Below are 20,737 nucleotides of genomic sequence, written 5' to 3'. Positions count from 1 at the left end.
TCAAGACACATCATAATTAAAATGCTAAAGGTTAAAGATGAAGAGAAAATCTTAAAAGCAGCGAGAGAAAAGCAGATGCCCTGGCTGGTGTGGCTTAGTGGATTGAGTGCCAGCCTGCTAACCAAAGGGTTGCTGGTTCGATTTCCAGTCAGGACACATGCCTGGGTTGCGGGCCAGGTCCCCAGTAGGGGGTGCAGAAGAGGCAATCACACAGTGATGTCTCTCTCCCTCCCTTCTCCTCTCCCTAAAGATAAATAAAATCCTTTTTTTTTTTTTTTTTTTTAAAGAAAAGCAGAATGTTACCTATAAAGGAGTTCCCATAACACTGTTAGCTGATTTCGCACAAGAAACTTTGCAGGCTAGAAGGGGCTGGCAAGAAGTATTCAAAGTGATGAAAAGCAAGGACCTACCACCAAGAGCACTCTATCCAGCAAAGCTATCATTTAGAATGGAAGGGCAGATAAAGTCTTTCCCAGACAAGGTAAAACTAAAGGAGTTCATCATCACCAAGCCATTATTACATGAAAAGTTAAAGGGACTTATTTAAGAAAAAGAAGATCAAAACTACGAATACTAAAAAGACAACGAATTCACAACTATCAACCACTGAATCTAAAAAACAAACTGAACCAACAACCAGAATAGGAACAGAATCATAGATATGGAGATCATTTGGAGGATTACCAGCTGGGAGAGGGAATGGGAAGAATGGGGGTGGGGGAAGGTGCATGGATTAAGAAGCATAATTGGAAGTTACAAAATAGATGGGGGGGGGGGGGGGATGTTAAGAATAGTACAGGAAATGGAGGAGCCAAAGAACTTATATGCACAACCCATAGAATAGAACTAAAGGGGGGATTGTTGGAGGGAATGGAGGTACCAGGCAGAGGGGCACAAAAGCGAGAAACTGGGACAACTGCAATAGCATAATCAATAAAATATATTAAAAAAAGAAATTTGAAAACTGTAAACACATGGGGTATGTGGGAGACATAACGAGAATCAACAACAAAGCCAACAGGGCAAAATGTAAACTAGTGGTGAATCTAGGTAAAGTATAAACAGGAGTTCTTTTTACTCTTCCTGTTACTTCTCCCTAATTTTGGAGTTACATTAAAAGAAAACATTGCTCTAAGTGGCAGGGGATGGGGAGGAGGGCCCCCAAAAACCACAAAAGCAATATAAAAGAAAAATGGACTGCTAGGCAGCACTTACATTCCTAGTAATTATGACCCTCATATACTCTGAAAAACAGCATTATTTTAGACTGACCCAAACCTTTATCCCTTTCTCTTTCTCTTTCTCTTTAAATCATAGCATAAATATTCCCAGCTCCTTGCCTTTGTGAGAATGTACCAAGGAGCTATAAAAGGACATGGGGAAAGGGGCAAATGGAGATTACAAAAGCTGGCTTTACAGTGAATTATACTAGATATACCTATTCTAAGTTATAAAATATTTCTGTAATATAGAATGTTTTTTAAAAAATACACAGTGAAAGGGAACTAATACATAAAAAAGAGATGATACCTGTATAACAGATCAAAGAGCAGAAAACCTTATGCTCAATCACTTCTAAAAATAGCCAAACTCTTGTACCATTCTTACAAAGACAACGGAAGACTCACTACCGAAATGACATGTCTGGGAAGTACTGATTGGCTTAGAGCTCTCTTAAGAAAAGAAGAGCAATTTCAAAAGACAATCTGAGACTTTATATGTAATATACACACACGCACACACATATATAGACATCTGTACATGTTTCCCTTTTGGCACCAACTCATAAGCTAAATATTTTACATACTTTATAAAGTGACATATTACTCATTTGTAAAAATCAACTTTTTTATTTACTTTGAATTGATGACTTTTCAAAGACCATTTCAAATGCTACTTCCTTCATGAAGCTCTCTCATCCTCTCCTTACTGGAGTGTGAACTTCCAGACTGTGACATTGTTTTTTGTTACTAAAATTCTTATACTGAAGTTGTACATGTATGTTTTTTTAATCTCTTATTCTGGAGTTTAAGCTCCTAGTTAGCAAGAACTATATTTTACTCAGCCTTTGTGAAATATATAAAATTTACTCTAGCATAATACTTATTACATAGTATAAACTAATAAATATTCTCAAAGTAAATTAACAAAATAATTAGCAAGTTGAAGCACGTAAGACTAACTTGGGAAGATTCTATCTAAGACTTAAAATAATAAAGTGTTTGCACAATATGAAGACTCTATATTAGAAAAGTGCTATCAAAGCACTTCAGAAAGGATAATGGGGAGACAGAGAGAGGGAATAGAGTGAATGAGGAATGATCAAGGGAAGATAAACAGCTTTGCTTAGATGAATCAGGGTGTATAAGCACAGGGATAATACACTGTGTTGACAATGAAGGTGGTTTTAAGGTAACTGAGTAGATTTGCAGAAGGTCTCAACGTTTATGATCATGAGTTACTTTCAAGAGACTTCCTGAAAGAACAACGTAACTAAAACAGCACTGAGGACAAAGAGCTTCCCTACTATGAAATATGACTTCATAGCCCCTTCCTTATAATTAGGAGAGCCATACAATTATTATTTAAACTGGGATACCTTTGAGAGTGAAAAGGGATACTATTAATAATTATGCTAGAACAGACATAAACTAGGACTTGTCCCATGCAAACTGCAATATATGATCACCCTACTTAGAGCCTATTTATAGCCCACCTCTGGCCACCTTGATTATTTCTCAAGATTTGGCAACAACCATTTCAAAAGGTATATTTACTTTCTTGCACACTTCTACTACCTACCCAAAGAAAACAGGAGGAATCACAGCTCTAAGCAGTTTGATAATACCTATTTGTCAAAATCATCATCTACAGTTTACCAATTATTTGACAAACATATGCCACGCAGTTAAGAATGGAAAACCTTACCAAAAACAAAACCTCAGCTCACTAATTATGTATCAAACAAAAGAGAATAAAATCAAAACAACTGGCAAATCAAAGCATACGTGTTTGTTTGAAATCCCTAGATGCAACTATTTTGGAACTCGGGCACTATGTCAGCAGTAATTATATAAAAAGTATTTTACCTTGGGAACTTTGGGAGGACTCTGTGGAAGAGGAACTACTATCTGTATAACTCTGTGGTTCTTCTTTTCCCTCCTGAATAGAAGAATTACCGGCCTCTGCCACCCTGGATGCTTGTTGTAATGTTTCTGTGACCAGCTGCCTTGTTTGTTCACTAACAACTGTGGCTTGAAACGTCACTGGTTTGGGTTTAATAAGAACCTAGAAGAAAAGTAGAAATATACCCAGTTTAAATTTTAGAGCACTATTTAAAATGTTAAATTTCTAGGTCATAAACAATAATATTCTCCTGATGTGGAAAACAGCATTCTGTTCATTTACTATGCTTTGGGCACACCATTGTACATCAAAGACTAATTCAACCTATGAACAAATTATAGTCAAGCCAGATTACATGCCAGATTACAACAACCATGATTCTGACAAGAGCCTTTTCCCCTGTTTTTTCCATGTCTATCATGTCTCCAGGAGTCATTTTACAATCATAGGCTACGTAGTAGAAATGATAGTCACAAGCTAAGGATGACAGAACAGAAAGGAGCCTAGATTCCCTGTGGGATTTTTGTGCCACAGTAACAGTCTCAGATTTCCCCAGTCTGAATGTTGATTAATATAAAGAAAATAAAACCCTAATTTGTTTAAGTCACTGTTCTTTGGCTTTCTATCATAAGCAACCAAATGAAGTTCCTGACTGACACATGTGCACAAAGTAAACTTGCTTGGGACCTAAATCATCTTTGAAGAATTCCCCTGAGGAACAATGACGTAGTCAACTATTAGATACAACATGGGACATGTGGTAGATCAACTCTTGGCAAAGGTGAAAGTCACAGACATTAAAAGAAGTGAAATGGGAAAAAAATTTTCAAACTGAACCATTACACTTCAAAATTTGGACTCTAGGAGTTGACTTCAATTGGGTGCATGTAATAAAAACATTAACTCAGCACATTTTATTTTTCATTTCTTCCATATATGAGTCTAAACTTTTTTTTTTTTTTAAGATTTTACTTTTTTTAGGGAGTGGGGAAGGAAGAGAGAAAGAGAAACATTGAAAGTGCTTCCCATAGGCGCCCCAACAGAGAACCAAACCCACAACCCAAGCTTGTGCCCTGACCAGGAATCAAACCAGCAACTTTTCCCTTTGCTAGGTAACACCCAACCAACAGGGCAAGATTCTAAACCCTTTCAGACTTTATTAAGTCGCCCATTTCCAAGAATTCAAGAATGTAAACACATTACAACTTAGATAATGGAGCAAATGAAATTGTTCCAGTTGAATATTAAGGGCAATTTGGACTTTTTTCCTAATCACTAAGCTTACTTGTTTAGATAGTAAACTATTTGACTATAATTCTGAGGAAATCATTCTAAAGGCAATTTATTAGTTTATAGGTAAATTACTACCCTTGACAAAAATTCTAGGACAGCATTTCTCAACCAAAGCTGACTTTGCTTCCTTTGATATCTCATACATCATGTAAAATAAATAGCAGCCCAGCAACATAAGGTTAAATCATGAGCCTTAATTTCCCTGGCAAATCTCCAGATAAGTTCCCTTAGTGGTTGAAAAACAAAAAGACTTCTAGCTTCTCCATTATTTAGGTTTCAAATAAAGCAAATTTTATAAGTAAATAAAATACTTTTGAAGACCATATTAGCTTATAAAAAGTGAATACTTTTCTGAGAGATTCTGAATAACTACCATTCTTCCTCAACAATATACTCCTCAAATAACAATATATACCTACAACAAACTTTATTCTGAGACAATTGTTTTCTCCAATATTTGCTCATGATGACACAAACATTTAGATAGCAAAAAACAAGAAAGTATTGAGGAGTGAAACACAAGTTTGGATAATTATACACATGCAGTCATACTTTAAATAATTTGATTTTTTAAGTATACTGATCTTTTCATTCAAATTTGTACCTTGGAATTTTAGGAATTTAAAATATACTGGAGCCAAGAAAAACCACCATATCTTATAGCATACCTGTGTTTTCCCTTGCTGCCCATAAACAATTTTTGTTGGGATGATTTTAGCTGCTGGTTGAACTGTAGAACCTATTCCTTTTGGCTGAGTTACAATCATTTTGGTGATGGGTCTTGTAGCAGTGATGATGGCTGGCTTTGCTCCCGTTGGCACCGTCTGAATAGTTTTTTCTCCCTAAATTGAAGTTAGTAATATATGAGATTTATAAGCATTTAAGTGATAAAAACTGTCCTTTTACTGAAAAATCACAGAAAGATTTTACCAGGATGATGGGGAAAAGAACTATAAATTGTGCAACAAAATACAATTTTTCCAGGTGATCAAAAATTTCAGACTTGAAATGATTTTAGGTCATCTAACTTTCTATCCAAAGGAAGCATTAATTATTTCCTAATGAATTTTAAAAATTACTGACATAGATCTTATTATACTGTCTCCTTCACAGACTATATTATACTAAAAATCAGAAAATTATAGAAAAATATATACTAAAATGTGAACAGTGGTTATCTAAGAGTTGAGATTATATCTTGCCCCACCCCCACATGCATCTTTATTTTCTAATTTATCTAAAATGAACATTTATGTAATTAAAAATTATTGTGCATTAAACCATTGGGTATATGTACACATACAAAATAAACTGCCTCAGTTCCCAAATATAAATTAGAAGGATAAATAGCAGAATATCTATGTGAAAAAGAATGGGCAAGAGATAAAATCTCTTTCTGAGATTATATGGGAAAATCCATAGGAAAGATTTAGGGCATTTCCCATATTTTAATATGCATATGTTACTAATATCACTTTAGTTTATTGACTAGATAGCTTAAGCCCATTAACTTTTCACCATTTTTGTACATTTTCATCTGCTTTATTCTTAAGTACCATTTTCCGGTCATTTATGGAATCAATACTTGTACTTAACAGTGATTTTACTAAATTATTAAAATTTTAAAAATTAAAATCCGTAAGTAAAAAGGAAAGGATCTGAAATTTTTCACCTCACCAGTTTTTCTTACTTTTTAGTGATTACTGTCTAAACTTAACAGCCAATAAAAACAAAGCACCCAGGTAAGCTGGCAGAAAGGTAATCACTATGAATTTAGAGTTAAATATGATTACAAAAATCACAAGATGAACTGTCTGCTATAATCATCTAAGTTTGGAAAAATGAAGTGTTTGTGAATTGTGTGCTTATTTATTTTAACACATATACCCCTTTTGCAGCAGCATCTCTGGAAAGAGCTCTATCTAGTTCATTTGCTAAGCATCACTGGTTTGCAAGTGGGCATGCCTATGTATTAAAATAGCTTGATGGGCCCTGTCCAAGTAAAATGACCCATTCAAAGCCAATTCAAAACCAACTACCAGGCTATTTTTTGAAAAAACTCTTCTGATGTGTGTGTGAGCATGCACCAAAGAACAAGTAGTTAAGTACAATGGTGTGTGTGTGGTAAAGAGGATAGTCTTACACTCTTTTTTGCATGTAACTATCATTTCTTGTGTCAAACTGTTGCTATCAGATATATCTAGCAGCTAGGATTCACAAATAACTCTTAGATCTACATGACCTAATACCTAAGTTACATGGCAACCCCTCTTACATATCGAATTCTATAAAATTGCAAGCCAGAATATAAAGGGTTCTGAAAAATTAAATTCTAATCCTGGCTTTACTTTTGCCTTACTATGTGAACTCAGGCTAGAAACAATGTGACTTCCCACATGATGAAAAAAAAAATCTATGCTGGACCCCTTTCAACACTGTAAAGTTTGTGATGCTTAGAAAGCTATTAGCAATCTACTACAATAAAGTGTAGCAGTCTTCTTCCAGCAAAGTAGGGATATTATGAAGCCTAAACAGTTAAGTACCAAGATGTATAACAAAAAAAACAACAACCCACTTATTGATGACCTCCTATGTGCCAAGCACTTGTTCTAAGTACTTTCAAAGCAGCTACTAGCTAGTGAAAAAACTCACAGGTAGAGATTACCATCCCCAACAAATGAGGAAATTGAGGCTAAGAGAAGCTGAGTAAGTTAGCCACGGTCAAATAACTATGATACTGTGAGACCCAAGGTTTACCTAGCTTCAAACCTCTTAACCTCTTAAAAACTGCATATAAACTAACAAAACTATAAGTAAATCTGTTATTTGAACTTTTTACTAGCTCTAAGGTAAAAATGAAAGTAACAAATCCCTGTCAATTAATTTAGTCTTAATCCCATATATCTGTTTTTGCCTAGTCTAGGCCAAATACTAGGCCAGTATCTACCAGCCAGATGCAGGAATAAAATTATCCTCTAATAGAGGTTCCCCTGTAGTTAAGCCAGTAGAATCCTCCCTCTCGACCAAACTAATCATGTAAATCATGGTTTAAGCAACCTATTTTAGAAATTCTGTGAAAAATGGCATCAGTAGACGTGTTAACAGTTATTTTATCACAGTGGTGGTAAATCAAGCCATTCTGGCCATTGTGGGGTTCTGAAGTTCTTAAGCAAATATTTGTATAGCTAGTTTTTCAAGTCCTCAGTGTATTGCTGAGTCTGCAGTTCAAGCTCTTACTTACTCCAGCATTTAGCAATGTTGTGACAACGTTTTTGCCCGGGAGGCCTTGAATGGTCGTTCCTTTTCCTGTGGTCTTTTGCACAACAATCACATTGGGCTTGGAAGTCATTGGGATTGTAGTGATTTTGGTAGTCGTTCCTTAGAGAAGGGGGGAGAAAAGGAGGCCTGAGTTAAGGACTAGTGATATTTGATTATTTCTGTTTACGTTGTACACAATACAAGAGATCGGTGTCATCCCAAAATGACACGGAGGCTGTCATGCGGATGAAAATGAAGGCTTTGAAGAGAAAGTTATGAGTTGTCCTAGAATGAGAGAATATTAAGAATTGACTCTTACAACAGTCATCTTTTTGGAATATGAGGACCTGCACATCAAATTCAGAACCGAAAATCACTATCAGTATCTCCATCAATATTCTTCTCCCAACTAGTTAACTGAAACAAATCAGAATCTCTATTCCATGACATATATTCTCCCCAAACCCATTATTATATATCTGTATGACTAGTGTGATAGGGAGACTCTTCAAGATCATAAAAAAGAGGTTGTTAAATGCTTATCAAAATTCATATAACACCAGACTCCAGAGAAAAGTTATGAAATGTCATGTATTTTTACGTGATCAAAAAAGATAAAATCAACATTGACTCACAGACCAACATGTGCTCTTATAATCTACAACACTCTAAAGAGTGAGGATGAGCCCTGGCTGGTGTGACTCTGTGGACTGAGTGAAGGCCTGTGAACCGAAAGGTAGCTGGTTCGATTCCCAGTTAGGGCATGTGTCTGGGTTGTGGGCCGAGTCTCCAGCTGGGGGTGTGCAAGAGGCACCCAATCAACGTATCTCTCACAGATCAATGTTTGCCTCCCTTCCCCTCTCAAAAGATAAAATCTTTAAAAATAAAAAACTAGAAGATGAAACTATTTTATACACATATATAAATTTATATTTCCAATTACTAAGATCTACTGAGCAGTGATATATCTACTGACCCAAATATCATATTATCTTGCCCTCTCTCCCACATCCTTCCACATCTGCTTCCCTCCTACCTTTGAACTCTATCTACTTATCAAATTTGTACCCTATGTTCTTCTAATTGTCCAAGTTGGAACTCCTGGTTCAAATCTTTGATTCTTGCCTTGTCTTCACTCCAAGTATCCCCTAACAAAATGAAAGCCTCTTGAGGTCCACATTGTATCTTTTCACGTCAGATTCCTCAGTGCTTAGCACACAGTGTATGGCAATTACTCAGTAATGAGTATGTGAATGAACTTAAATTTGTCACCAACATGTCTTCTTTCAAAATGTTACCAATATCAGCTCATTAGACAAGTCCTCATCTCTTTTGGCTTCTCATTTTCTCCATTTCAACTTTCTCGCATGCAAATAGCATCACAGGATGGTTCTTCTCATATCAAACATCTAAAAAAACCCTAATTTCATCATGTCAAGGACCCAGAACATGAGAAATTTGTTAAAAACCATCCTAACCTCTTGCATGTAGTTCCAACTTCCCACTTTGATTATCAAATTCCTATATGATCTGATCCTTAATCTACTGATTTGATCTTATTTGTTCCTACTCCAGAATACACATCATGAACTCTAGTCTAACATTTAACTTCTTCACTATGGCTTTCTATTACCACAAAAAGCCCAAACTCCTCTGCTTAGCTTTCCAGGTTCTGTGAGACTTTAATTTTCAGGATTACCTAATATAGACCTCTCCTTCAGTGTTGGTTTCCACACTGGTCCTTGGGCATAACAGGCCCAATGCAACTTTTGCCCATGCAATTTCCTCTGCCTACAAAAACAGGTATTTTTTCTTCTATAGGCTTACATATCATTTATTAAATGACTAAGCACAGAACAGGTATTCATTAAAAACATGACTGATTAAAATATTCTAAAGCAGAAAAATTAAACAAAATTTTATGTTTTTGACTGAAAAACCTTAGCATTCCTTACTTGAGATTTAGAAATAAGATTGTAATAAGAATGTTCTTAGTTCTTATTCTTGCTTGTTCTTATTCTAGTTATATGTCCATTTTTGGTGATCTCATTACAGTCTTTGTAATATATTTGCCATCATCTAATATCTCATCAGTCTAAGGTAACACTCAAGTTATACCAAAAGAGCACTTTTATCTGTGCACTCCCAGCTTCACAAATGTTTCTTCTTTTACCTGTAGGATCTAAAAAGCAGCCTAAGAGCTACAAAAACCAAGCTGCCCATTATTCAGTTATATTAACTTTAACTCTTAATTAACTCTTAACCCCTCCTGTGTGATTATGTCTCATTTGACAATGCAGCCTCACCAAGTCTGGGCTAAAAAAAAAAAACTTTTTAGAAAGTAAGCATTAAAAACTACCTCAAGGAAATGTAAACTAAGCTTTAACTCTACCCCAAAGTACAAGGACCATCAGCTTAATAAAATGTGTGTGTGGAGGAGGGGATGTTAGAAAATAGAAGGAAAAGGCATAGCATAAAGCAAAGCAAGTACAGCATTATATTAAAATACAATATAATTTGTGACTAGAATTATCACATTATAAAACTCTAAAATTCCAGTGAGCATGTTTCTTTATCTCAGGTGATACCTATATATCATACTGAAGTAAGTAGTAGTACTAAGTTTTTAAAAAGGCCTTCCTCTGTGCTTTCTCTGAATTCAGTCTATAGTTCTCATGTTACAACAGAGCGTATACAAACTGAGCATTCTTTAGGGCCAGGAACGTACCTCATGTATGTCCCTGTGTATCACAGCACCCTGCCTAGCCTCTGGCTCACAGTGTATCAGAAAACCCATTTATATATACAGTCTTTACTTATGAAGCATCAAGATACAATGGGTGTAAATAACTGAGAGTCACATTTGGATCACGGTAGCTATAATACTGATGCATTCCAGGGATTCCTATTTAAAAATAAGGTACATATAATTGTCTGAGTATTATGGTAGGTAAGCTTAAAAGAACACAAATTTACTTGCCCAGATTTTACTATCCACAGATCTTTTTTCTTTCAGTGCCTACAATAAATTTTATTTAATATCTAAACACATACACTTCTTAATCATTTCACTTTCCCCACCCAGTCCCCCAACTCCCCTCCCCTCTGGTGATCACCAGTCTCTTCTTTATATCTGTGAGTGTGTGTCTGTTTTGTTTGTTTATATTGTTCTTTAGATTCCACATATAAGTGAAATCATATGGTATTTGTCTTTCTGTGACTGAATTATTTCATTCAGCATAATACCCTCTAGGTCCATCCATGTTGTCACAAATAGAAAGGTTTCACTCTTTTCCTGGCCCAATAATATTCCATTCTATATATGTACCACAGCTTTTTAAAAATTACAGATTCTTAAGTCACCCTGACCATCTTGGTCTCGTGGGTAATGGTTTTCTTCAATTGCAGTTTATATTCAATACCATTCTGCGCCAGCTGCAGATACACAACAAAGCGGCCAGAAAAGCGTGCACTGTACAGAGCGGTCCCCACACTGCCCCAAGAACCCACCAGGCCCCATACCCAGTCATCTGGCATTACTGACTATCATTTTGGGTAATGTCTTCTGTTGTTCTGCTCATAGAATATACAAATAAATAAATGAATTAAAAAGTATATGAACATTTGCTCCTTGCCTAGACATTGTACTAAAGATTAAGAGAATCAAAATCAAGTTTTGCCATTGTCATGGCTCCTCATAATGTCCTCAGGGTAAAGATAATGAGTTCACCTCTGAAGGATCCAATCATCTGCATAAAATATGCATGATTCTTCAACTAATCCTCAACAGAGTTCACAAAAGCCTTTACATGTCTGATAGTTCTATGTATACACATTTAAGTAAATATTTGACTCTATTAAGATATGAGTTAAATAACTGCAAAAAAAGTCATGCCTTCCATCTAATTGCTTATTCCAATAAAAAAAACTTGACCTTTTTCAGAATGCACTTTGGAAGCATGAACTTGTTTTCTAGGATATTAGACAAAGGAATTAAGACCTTCACATAATAATATATATATATAATGATGTTCATCACTGGATTATTGATAATGGCAAAAAAAACCCTGAAAGCAACCTACAATATTCAACAATGAGAAACTGGCTAAATTATGGTGCTTCATATGAGGGAACATTGTGTAGCCATTTAGTGAGGGCAGGAGGAGTGTCAAAATACATTTAATGGAATGAGAAAATAATGTTATTATATAAAAAAAGATAAACATTATATTAGCCATCAGTTTTAAAATACACACACACATACACACACACACACACAACATTTATACAAGAAGTAAATAGAAAAGGGAACCTACAGAAATATATACACTTAAATTTCAACATATTCCTCTGGCTGGTGAAAATTTTAAGTTTTTAATTTTTCTTTGTACCTTTCTATATTTTCTATATTCCCTACAATGAGGGAAAAAGTACCTTTTCTGAAAGTCTTTTACAGTTACATTTTTTAGTCTATTTTAAGAAAAGCATTCTTTTTTGTTGGGGAACAAGGAACGGCACTGGGGTCGGGTGAGTATGAACTCCAGAATCCAGCATCTGCTCATGAATGAAAGCACAAATTATCTGAATTCATCCAACCACACTTACCATTTTACTATAAATACATAATCTGGGGCTTAAAACTAACCTATAATCCTAGTATCACAAAGAACAAGAATATTACAAAATAAGAGAACTATCTTTATAAAGAACATTGATATGTAAGAGAAGGGTCAGTTTGGAGCAGTCAGAAATGAGAGAAGCTCTTTAAAATAAAAGTGGCAGAGGTAGAGACAAAATGGGTTGCATGCAATGAATAATGTTGTTTCAACTGTGTGCCAAGTATCCTACAGAGCTGAAAAATTTAAGAATTCTCATGTATATGACTACACTTGAAATAGCAACTGTGAGCTGCTTTATATTTAAATAGTAAGGTCGATAAATTATATACATGATAAAATCTGTAAATGTTGTATCTGACCACCTCTTTGCTTCTAGAAAAATGTGCTTACTTTGCATTGCTCTAACCTGGTACAAAGCAGCTAAATCATAAATAATGTTGGAAAACAGAGGCCTCATAACGTCTGACCATCTCTTCAAACTATGTAGAACCATGAATTCATATATAAGTAAAGGAAAAACCTTATAGTCATAAAAAGCAACATACCAATGAAAAACATCATAATTCTTTGAGAAATGTTTAATTGAGTATGTGTTCTATACTATTTAAAGATACTGTCAGGTAATAAATTATAATTTGAATTTTAACTGAGTTATTTATCATATCCTCTTAAAAATCTGGAGTATGATCATTCTTTCCCTACTGGTTTCACCCTCCTCAGTTTGGCAAACATTGAATTTTATCACTTACACTTAAAAGTAGAGCCAAAATTAACAGTTTTAAATATAGTACTCTATGCCAATACCATGCCCAGCTTTGCTTTTTTTCACTCTCTGAGTTATCAGCAACATCATATTACTGCCAGGAACTTCAATCCCTTCATTTTAAAATGTTAGAACTCACCTGGGGCATACAAAATATGGCTAGTCTACAAAAACAGTAAACAGTTAAAGTCCACAGGGTTTGCTTGATCAAAGATTATTTACATCATTTTAATTAAAAAATAATAATCAATCAAAACAAATGCCATGTAAACATTCCACTACAGGATCCACAACCCAAATACTCCAGGAATTAATGAGCCAATAAAAACCAGGTTAAGGTTCTAAAATACCAATAAATATTAGCCTTCACTACCTAAGTAAAATATTTTTTAAGAGTAAACAGTCAATATAAATGGTGAAAAGCAAATAAGGTATTCAAGTATTTTTATTTTTAATAAGCTAAAGTGACATTAGTAATTGAAATGATGAGTTATGGTTCCTCAAACATACTTAGATAAATAAACACTAGTTCTTCCAGTACCTAGCTTGTGTGGTCTTAGACAGGTCAATTTTGTCTCTGTAGCCTTAAATCTGTTTGTGTCTGTAAACTGGGGATGATACCAATTATCTCAGAGTTATGAGGTCTAAACAGATTAACAAATGGAAGAATATTTTACAAATGAAAAATCTCTATTGCAAATATTAAGTCATAATCTTTCCATTCTGAGAAAAGCAAATTTATGTTCTACTTTAAAAATATCAAAAGCTTAATATGTGAAGATTTAATACCAGAACTAAAAAAACCTATAATCGTTAAACATCAGGAAAAAAAAAAAAAACCCTCTAGATTTCAAAGTGAAAAACTGAGACCAAACAGAATTCTTCGACAGTTGAAATGTTTTTTCCTTTTATGAATTCCTCTGTACCTTTTGTATGTTTCAGATATACCTACCAGAAACTATATTACTGCTAATTATCTTGCCCCCCAAGGTAGCTAATGATTTGGGTACTACTGTAATGATGCTACCACTGGTAGTTTTCACATAGGTTGCAGCTCCAGGGGTTGCGGCCATCCGACCTATGGATGGGCTCACTGTTGGCCGGGTATAAGTTGCCTGTGTGCCTATAAAAAGGGAAAAGCCAAAAGAAAAACTTGTCATTACTTATAGAAGAATGGCAACTTGTACAGTTTAACTATAATTCAATGTAACCTACATTGCTTTAACTTGAAAACAGAATTTTAAGGTATCAAGACTTAAGTAATAATTTATAGCCAGTTTTCAACACACATAGCAAGTACTATAGCCAGGTTGATTTGAATCAATTTTACACATAAAATATTGTGATATGTTGCATCAAATTACTAACACCAGGAAAAAGTATAACTATGTTAATTCTGTTGCTTCTTCCACTACCCTTCTTCCATTAGTTTTATGCCAAAAGAAACATAAATTTAACCATCTTTTCTGCCAGAGCATTTTAGCCTTTTCTGTTACAGATTTTAAGGTCTCTCTGCATCTGATTTATGCTGCCTCAGTGCCAAGCCCAATGTCAGCAGTCAGCAAATAAGGCAATATTGTTTGCTTAAAGTGTTATAAACTTTTGCTGTTTTGTACTCTGCTGCCCTGCAAATACATTTCCATCCTTTAAAGAAGTTATGCCATCATTTTACTAGGGATTAAAGTTAAAGTTGCCAAGAATTGCCCAGAATATTTCTTTTTGGCCTAAAAAGTTCATTATTTACATATTTCCTCAACTTTAACTGACCTGTTATTTTTCTTCATGTCTCTCAAAAAAGGGTTTTTTACACTCTGCCCAACTATTTCTACAACTTCTTTCTTTTCCCAAGGAGGAATTAAAAACTAACCAGATCAGCCTGTTACACTTTCTTACAAATCTGGTAATTCAGAAATACCATTCATAAGCTAAGAACTATTAGTTTTGAGGGGAATGAAAATGACTAAGATAACACCTTCTTCAACTAAAAAAAATTTTTTCATGATAATTAGATTCAGAGGTCACTAAGATAACCATTTTCAACAATATCCTCTCCCAAAAAATGCTTTTAGCAAGTTATTCACCATTTAAAAACACAATCCCTATCCAAAAGAGGGAGGAGGGAAAGTACATGAAGTAGAATTAGTTTAAATTGGTTACAAACATACATTTGAATCAGAAAAAAAAAGATCAAGTGCAAAGTAAATGTTATATAGATACATAGTTTGAATCAGTTAAATTATAACCAGTAAAAAATTTCAATTTAAGCTTTTGTTTTTTTAAAAAAGAAACACTTATTCCAATATAGATACATAGGAACAGACACATTACTCTCGCTACCTTTCCCTGACATGATGAATCATATATACCTAACACTACTGTCTTTGGACCAAATGGTGAAAAGTTTTGGGGGGGAAGTATAATAGATTTAATACAAGAATAACAGTATTTCTAAAGCACAGGTTTTGCATAGAGACAGAAAGTAGAATGGAGGCTGCCAAAGCCTGGGAGAAGATGAGACTATAGAGTTTCAGTTTGGGAAGATCAAAAAGTTCTGAAGCTAGATGGTGGTGATGGTTGCAAAATAATGTGAATGTACTTAATACTAACAAACTGTACACTTAACAATGGTGAAAATAGTAAATTTTGTGTTATGTATATTTTACCACAAATTTTTTTAAAGCACTGGTTTTGGAGTCAAAAAGATCTGGGTTCAAATCCCAGTTCTGCCTTTTACCGACTATGCGAACTTGGGAAAGTTGCTTAACATAAGTCTTTGTTTTGTTGGTGAAAATGGAGATAATAGAGCCTAAGGGGAATTAAATGCACTGTTTATACAGACCTTTACATACTGGCCAAGAGATGATAGCTTATAAACCTCAGATAGGTATCATTTATACTAGTTAGATACTATTATCTAAATACTGGCCATCCTTAAAGTAAATTGGTAAGAGTTATACAAATTTGAAATGATAGCAATGGCTAATTCTAATATTAATTAATAGTAATAGCTATTGAGCACTCTGTTGGGGACTTTTCATACTTGATTTCCTTTAATACTTACAATTACCTTATGGCATAGGTACTGTTGCTCCTATGCCATAAGATTATTGAAATAGACAAGGGAAAATACTGAGGGATTAAGTAACTAACTGTTCAGGTCACAAAGGGTGGTATTATTTAAAATGTTCTACACTGCCACTTCATTGGGCATAACCTGGTTGCTCTCATTTCTAGGCAAAAATGTCATCCTGTGCTTCCCACAGTCTGCATAATGCTTATACACTGTAATGTAATACGGACTCTCAACATCATCAAAGTGAGGTCCTTCTGGGCAGGGACTGTGTTTTCATTCACTCAGCAAATCCTACTAAACACTGACTTACAGACCAGCTCTCTCTCTCTATGTATGGGTAATAAAACTGATACGGTCCCTTATCCATATGGGAGCTTTTGATCTAATAAGGTGAACAACATTAAACAAATCAAGAAAAAGTAGCTACGTAATTACAAACTGCAGTACATGATATGAAAGAAAAGAATAGAGGACTGTATAACAATAAGAGAAAGAACTATTTTTAGATGGAGGGAAGCAGGAAGTCAACAAAGGCCTCTTTGAAGAACTATCTCAATAATCTCTGAACCACAGTGTCAAACACATTGTTGGTACAGAGAAATTACTCAATAAGTATATAGTGAATGAACGGACTGATGCTCAAGAAAACTTACCAGTAGGAGTGGTTACCAATTTAGTTGTCATTATTGCACCATTACTGCTCACCACCATAATAGGGGAATTGCTACTGGTGGGCAGAGTTGCTGTCACTGGTTTGGGTAAGATTTTACTTGGTTGAACTTGCTGTGTGATGATTTTAACACCTTTGAAAGAAGAAAAATAAATGTCAGTCAAGACTATTTTAAATACATGTGCCTTATACCAACCCAAGAGGGCAGTAGTTACACACATTTACTTCGCCTTGCCTAAAGAGCTTTCTTCATATGGATAAAAAAAAAACCCTTTATCAACTTTTATTTCTCAAATTCCCCTTTCCTAATTTCTCCCATCCAAGAATACAATTAAAACATTATAGAAGCTATTAAATTATTAAAGAAAAATATTTTTTCTTTTGTCTATGATCATGTTATATAAGAGCTTTCAAACGAAATTAGTCATTGACCTTAACTTTTATAGACAAACAATCTGCTCCATGCAGATTGGGGTAAAAGAATTAGAATAAGAAGTCAAAAACAAATATTAAAATAGTTTTTATACATTTCCAACTACACCACATAGTTCTCTAACCTCTTAAATGATAAAGGCTGTTGAAAACTATAAATGAGCAAGAACATTTTCTTTTTGAACCTTTATTTTTACATTGACTGCTTTTAAAACTATCTTTAATAGCTCACTTTGTTAAATACAAAATAAAGAATACATTATTATTGCACCTACAAAAAATATTCACGTGGACAAGAATTTGAAGGCAATATGTTAGGGTGGTGATGTTATTTTTTTACACTTTTCAAAAATCTTATTTAAATGCTATAATTGCTACATTGACTTTCCTAATGTAAAATGTCCATTTAAAAGAAACATTTCAAATTAACTACAAATTTAAGTATTAATAATTATTAACTGAGGAAGAAAAATTTAGGAACACTTTTCTCCATCTACTTCACTGAAATAATTCAAGGAACTGAATGTATTACACCAGGAGTTTATTTTCATGGAATTGAACGTATAGTGATAGACAAAAACTTTACAACTTTTTAAAATGGTGATTAGGCCCTGGCTGGTGCGGCTCAGTGGATTGAATGCCAGCCTGCAAACCAAAGGGTCACTGGTTCAATTCCCAGTCTAGGGCACATGCCTGGGTTGTGGTCTAGGTCCTCAGTAGGGGGTGCAGGAGAGACAACCACACATTGATGTTTCTCTCCCTCTCTTTCTTTCTCCCTCCCCTTCTCTAAAATTAAAATAAAATCAACCTTAAAAAAACATTAATTTAAAAAAAATGATCAGATTGAGACATTAGGGAACAAACAAGTCTATTTCTTTAATAGCTTTAAATAATTTTAAATTTCATATGCCAACAAAGAATATAAAATTATAACATCTAAGCATAATTAGGCAAATTATATCTCTATGACTCCGTTTGCTCATCCATAATAGAGATACTATTAACATATACTTTCTAGGGCTATTGTGAAGATTAAATAAATCAAAACTGTAAAGTGCCTAGTACATATCAAGAATTCAATAAAGTATTGTTATCACAGAAGTAAAGAAATGCTGATTATAATAAATCATAAACAGTGAAGTTGTAGGGAAAAATTATTTCAGGTATTAATATTACCTCATTAGTGAATTACAATAACAATCTTTAAGGCACATAAAAAGAAGTTCACAAATAATCACAGACAGAACAATTTAAGAGAATCATAAGAGACTACCTTGCTCAGTCCTACAAATAAGCTGAAAATTTGGGTGAAACATAATTTTCTAGAAAAATAGTATTTATCAAAACAGACCTCAGAAAAGATGTGTCTAAATAAACAAGTTTCCTTAAAATAAATTTTTAAGAGTTCCTCCCCCTTTACCAAAAAATAGCAGGTGCAGATATTTTCACAGGCTAATTCTACAGTCCTTTAAAAAGAAAATTATAATGTATTTAAAAACCATTCCTCTTAAAAGTTTTCATCACACACACACAAATTTGTGTGTGGTGATGGAGGTTAACTAATGTTAACTAAACCTCTATCAAATCATTATACTGTATACCTAAAACTAATACAATGTTATATTTCTATTATATCTCAATTAAAAACAAATAAACAAAAACCATTCCAGAGATCAATTTCTGGAAACGTAGCATGATGAAGCTGGTAAAAATGATATAACCACCAATGAAAAGCTCTGGAAATTGTCCCAAAGACAAATGAAGAAACATCTATCCAAGAAAATACAGAGAAATTCAGTAAGAAAGGCAAGATCTGTAGTATTTAAACCAAGATCTGCTCCTCCTTCCCCTGCTATTAAGTGAGGCAGTCTCCTCTACAGACTGCTGCAGTCAAGAACACAGGGTTTCCCTTCTTGCAGCTTCCATTCAGAAGACTTTCTTTTGAGAAGTAACAGGACTTCAGCTTATCCCATCTTGCCCCCAGGTACCTATTGCTAAGACTAAGTCCTGGTCAAGTGCAGTCAAGAGGTGGGTGCTCCCTTCATCTGCTCAGCCCCCAATTCATGGGCCAAAGGCTCTACCTTGGGCATGGTGCCGCCGAGAATACTGGGGTCCTGATCACCATTGCCATGGCTTGTGAGGCGGTGGCTCCACTGCCAGGAAAAGAAAACTAAGAGGATCTCAGGCTGCTACCCGTCCTTTCAACCCTGCCTTCACTGAGTGCTCAGCTCCTAAGGCAGGGGTGTCATTCAGAGAAGCATGCCGCTGACTCCACCCCCAGAGCTCCATGGCTGTCTGAGCTGGAAATAGGGCATAAAGCAGGTGGCTCTTAATCTCTTCCCAAAGGAACTAACTTCATTTGTAGCAGAGCATTGAGAACAGTGGAGGATGTGATAAAAGGCATCTGTGAGGAGATTCATGGATTTAATAAAGGCACATTCTAGAGACTATAGGCCAGATAGTTTGCAGAAGGAAACCGAGGAATAAAGAAGCTGAGAGGAATCCTCTAATGATCGGAACAAATATCAAAAATAGACCTCTGGAACTATTCCTTCAAAGAAGCCACAGTTTGCATCAGCTTGTAGAGAGTAATTTACGCTCCAGGGCATTGTTGAAATCAATAATCAGTTAGCAGCTGAGAGTGGCCATGGAAAGAAAGAGGGCAATACCAATACCAGTGTCATCTCAGAATGGCTGGGCATACCCAAAGCTGCACCGCCCTGAAGAACACATCAGAGGCTTAACTCCACTAAAATAATTGATCTAGCCACTAAACAACAAACAACCAAGCAAAGAAAAATAATACATCAGGGCTTGAGGGATAGGAGAAGACTAGTACCCAGCTATACCAAGTACCTAAAATATCGAAATAAACATCTAAAATGTCTAGTTTCCCAGTGATTTTTGTTGGAAATGTTTTAGTTTCCCATAAAAATCACTAGGAGGCATGCAAAGTCACAGGAAAATATAACCCAAACACTATGAAAAAATTCAAAAAGGCAAGCAACAGAAACTGCCTATGAGAATGACCAGATGTCAGATTAACAACAACAAAAGAGAAATCCAAGTAATCATTATAAATAAGTTCACAAAACTAAAGAAAAGTATGGTTTCAGAGGGAAAAAAAGAGTACTCACAAAGTAGCATCAAAAAGAGAATATTAATAGTGATAGAAATTATATAAAAAAAGAAAAATCTGGAGCTGAAGAGTACAATAATTGAACTAAAAAATTCATTAGAGAGGCACACAATAGATTTAAACCGGCAGAAAAAATAATAAGCAAAATTGAAAATAGATCAGCAGAGATTATGCAAGCTGAAGAGGGGAAAAAAAAACCTACTGTATTCTTCAAATGGATCAGTTTTATAATCCAGATGAAAATAAAGTTCGACACTCTTTAGCCTCCATTTAAGCCAGAAGAGAAATAATGGTGTCGACAGGTCACTATTTAGTAATGCTGTTACCGAGAATAAAGATTTGCTGGAATGTGCACTCACAGACC

At 34.8% G+C, this 20,737-nt stretch overlaps 1 protein-coding gene across 4 annotated transcripts in view; it reads right to left on the bottom strand.

Annotated features, from left to right (window-relative positions):
• Positions 1–20,737, bottom strand: part of EMSY (EMSY transcriptional repressor, BRCA2 interacting) — an 80,662-nt gene that overhangs the window by 20,840 nt on the left and 39,085 nt on the right. For all 4 annotated transcript variants that reach the window (XM_054576297.1, XM_054576298.1, XM_054576299.1 and 1 more), the window contains exons 11-15: positions 16,786–16,935; positions 14,012–14,182; positions 7,661–7,797; positions 5,088–5,261; positions 3,090–3,288 (exon numbers count right to left, since the gene is read on the bottom strand). In XM_054576297.1, the coding sequence (XP_054432272.1) occupies positions 3,090–3,288; positions 5,088–5,261; positions 7,661–7,797; positions 14,012–14,182; positions 16,786–16,935 (831 nt within the window). The remainder of the gene's footprint in view (positions 1–3,089; positions 3,289–5,087; positions 5,262–7,660; positions 7,798–14,011; positions 14,183–16,785; positions 16,936–20,737) is intronic.

The sequence above is a fragment of the Pteronotus mesoamericanus genome, unplaced genomic scaffold, assembly GCF_021234165.1.
Source record: "Pteronotus mesoamericanus isolate MK-2021 breed Mesoamerican mustached bat unplaced genomic scaffold, CSHL_Meso_final contig_33, whole genome shotgun sequence".
Classification (NCBI taxonomy): domain Eukaryota; kingdom Metazoa; phylum Chordata; class Mammalia; order Chiroptera; family Mormoopidae; genus Pteronotus; species Pteronotus mesoamericanus.
Note: the sequence above shows the minus strand (reverse complement) of the source record. Positions and strands in the feature narration are given on the sequence as shown.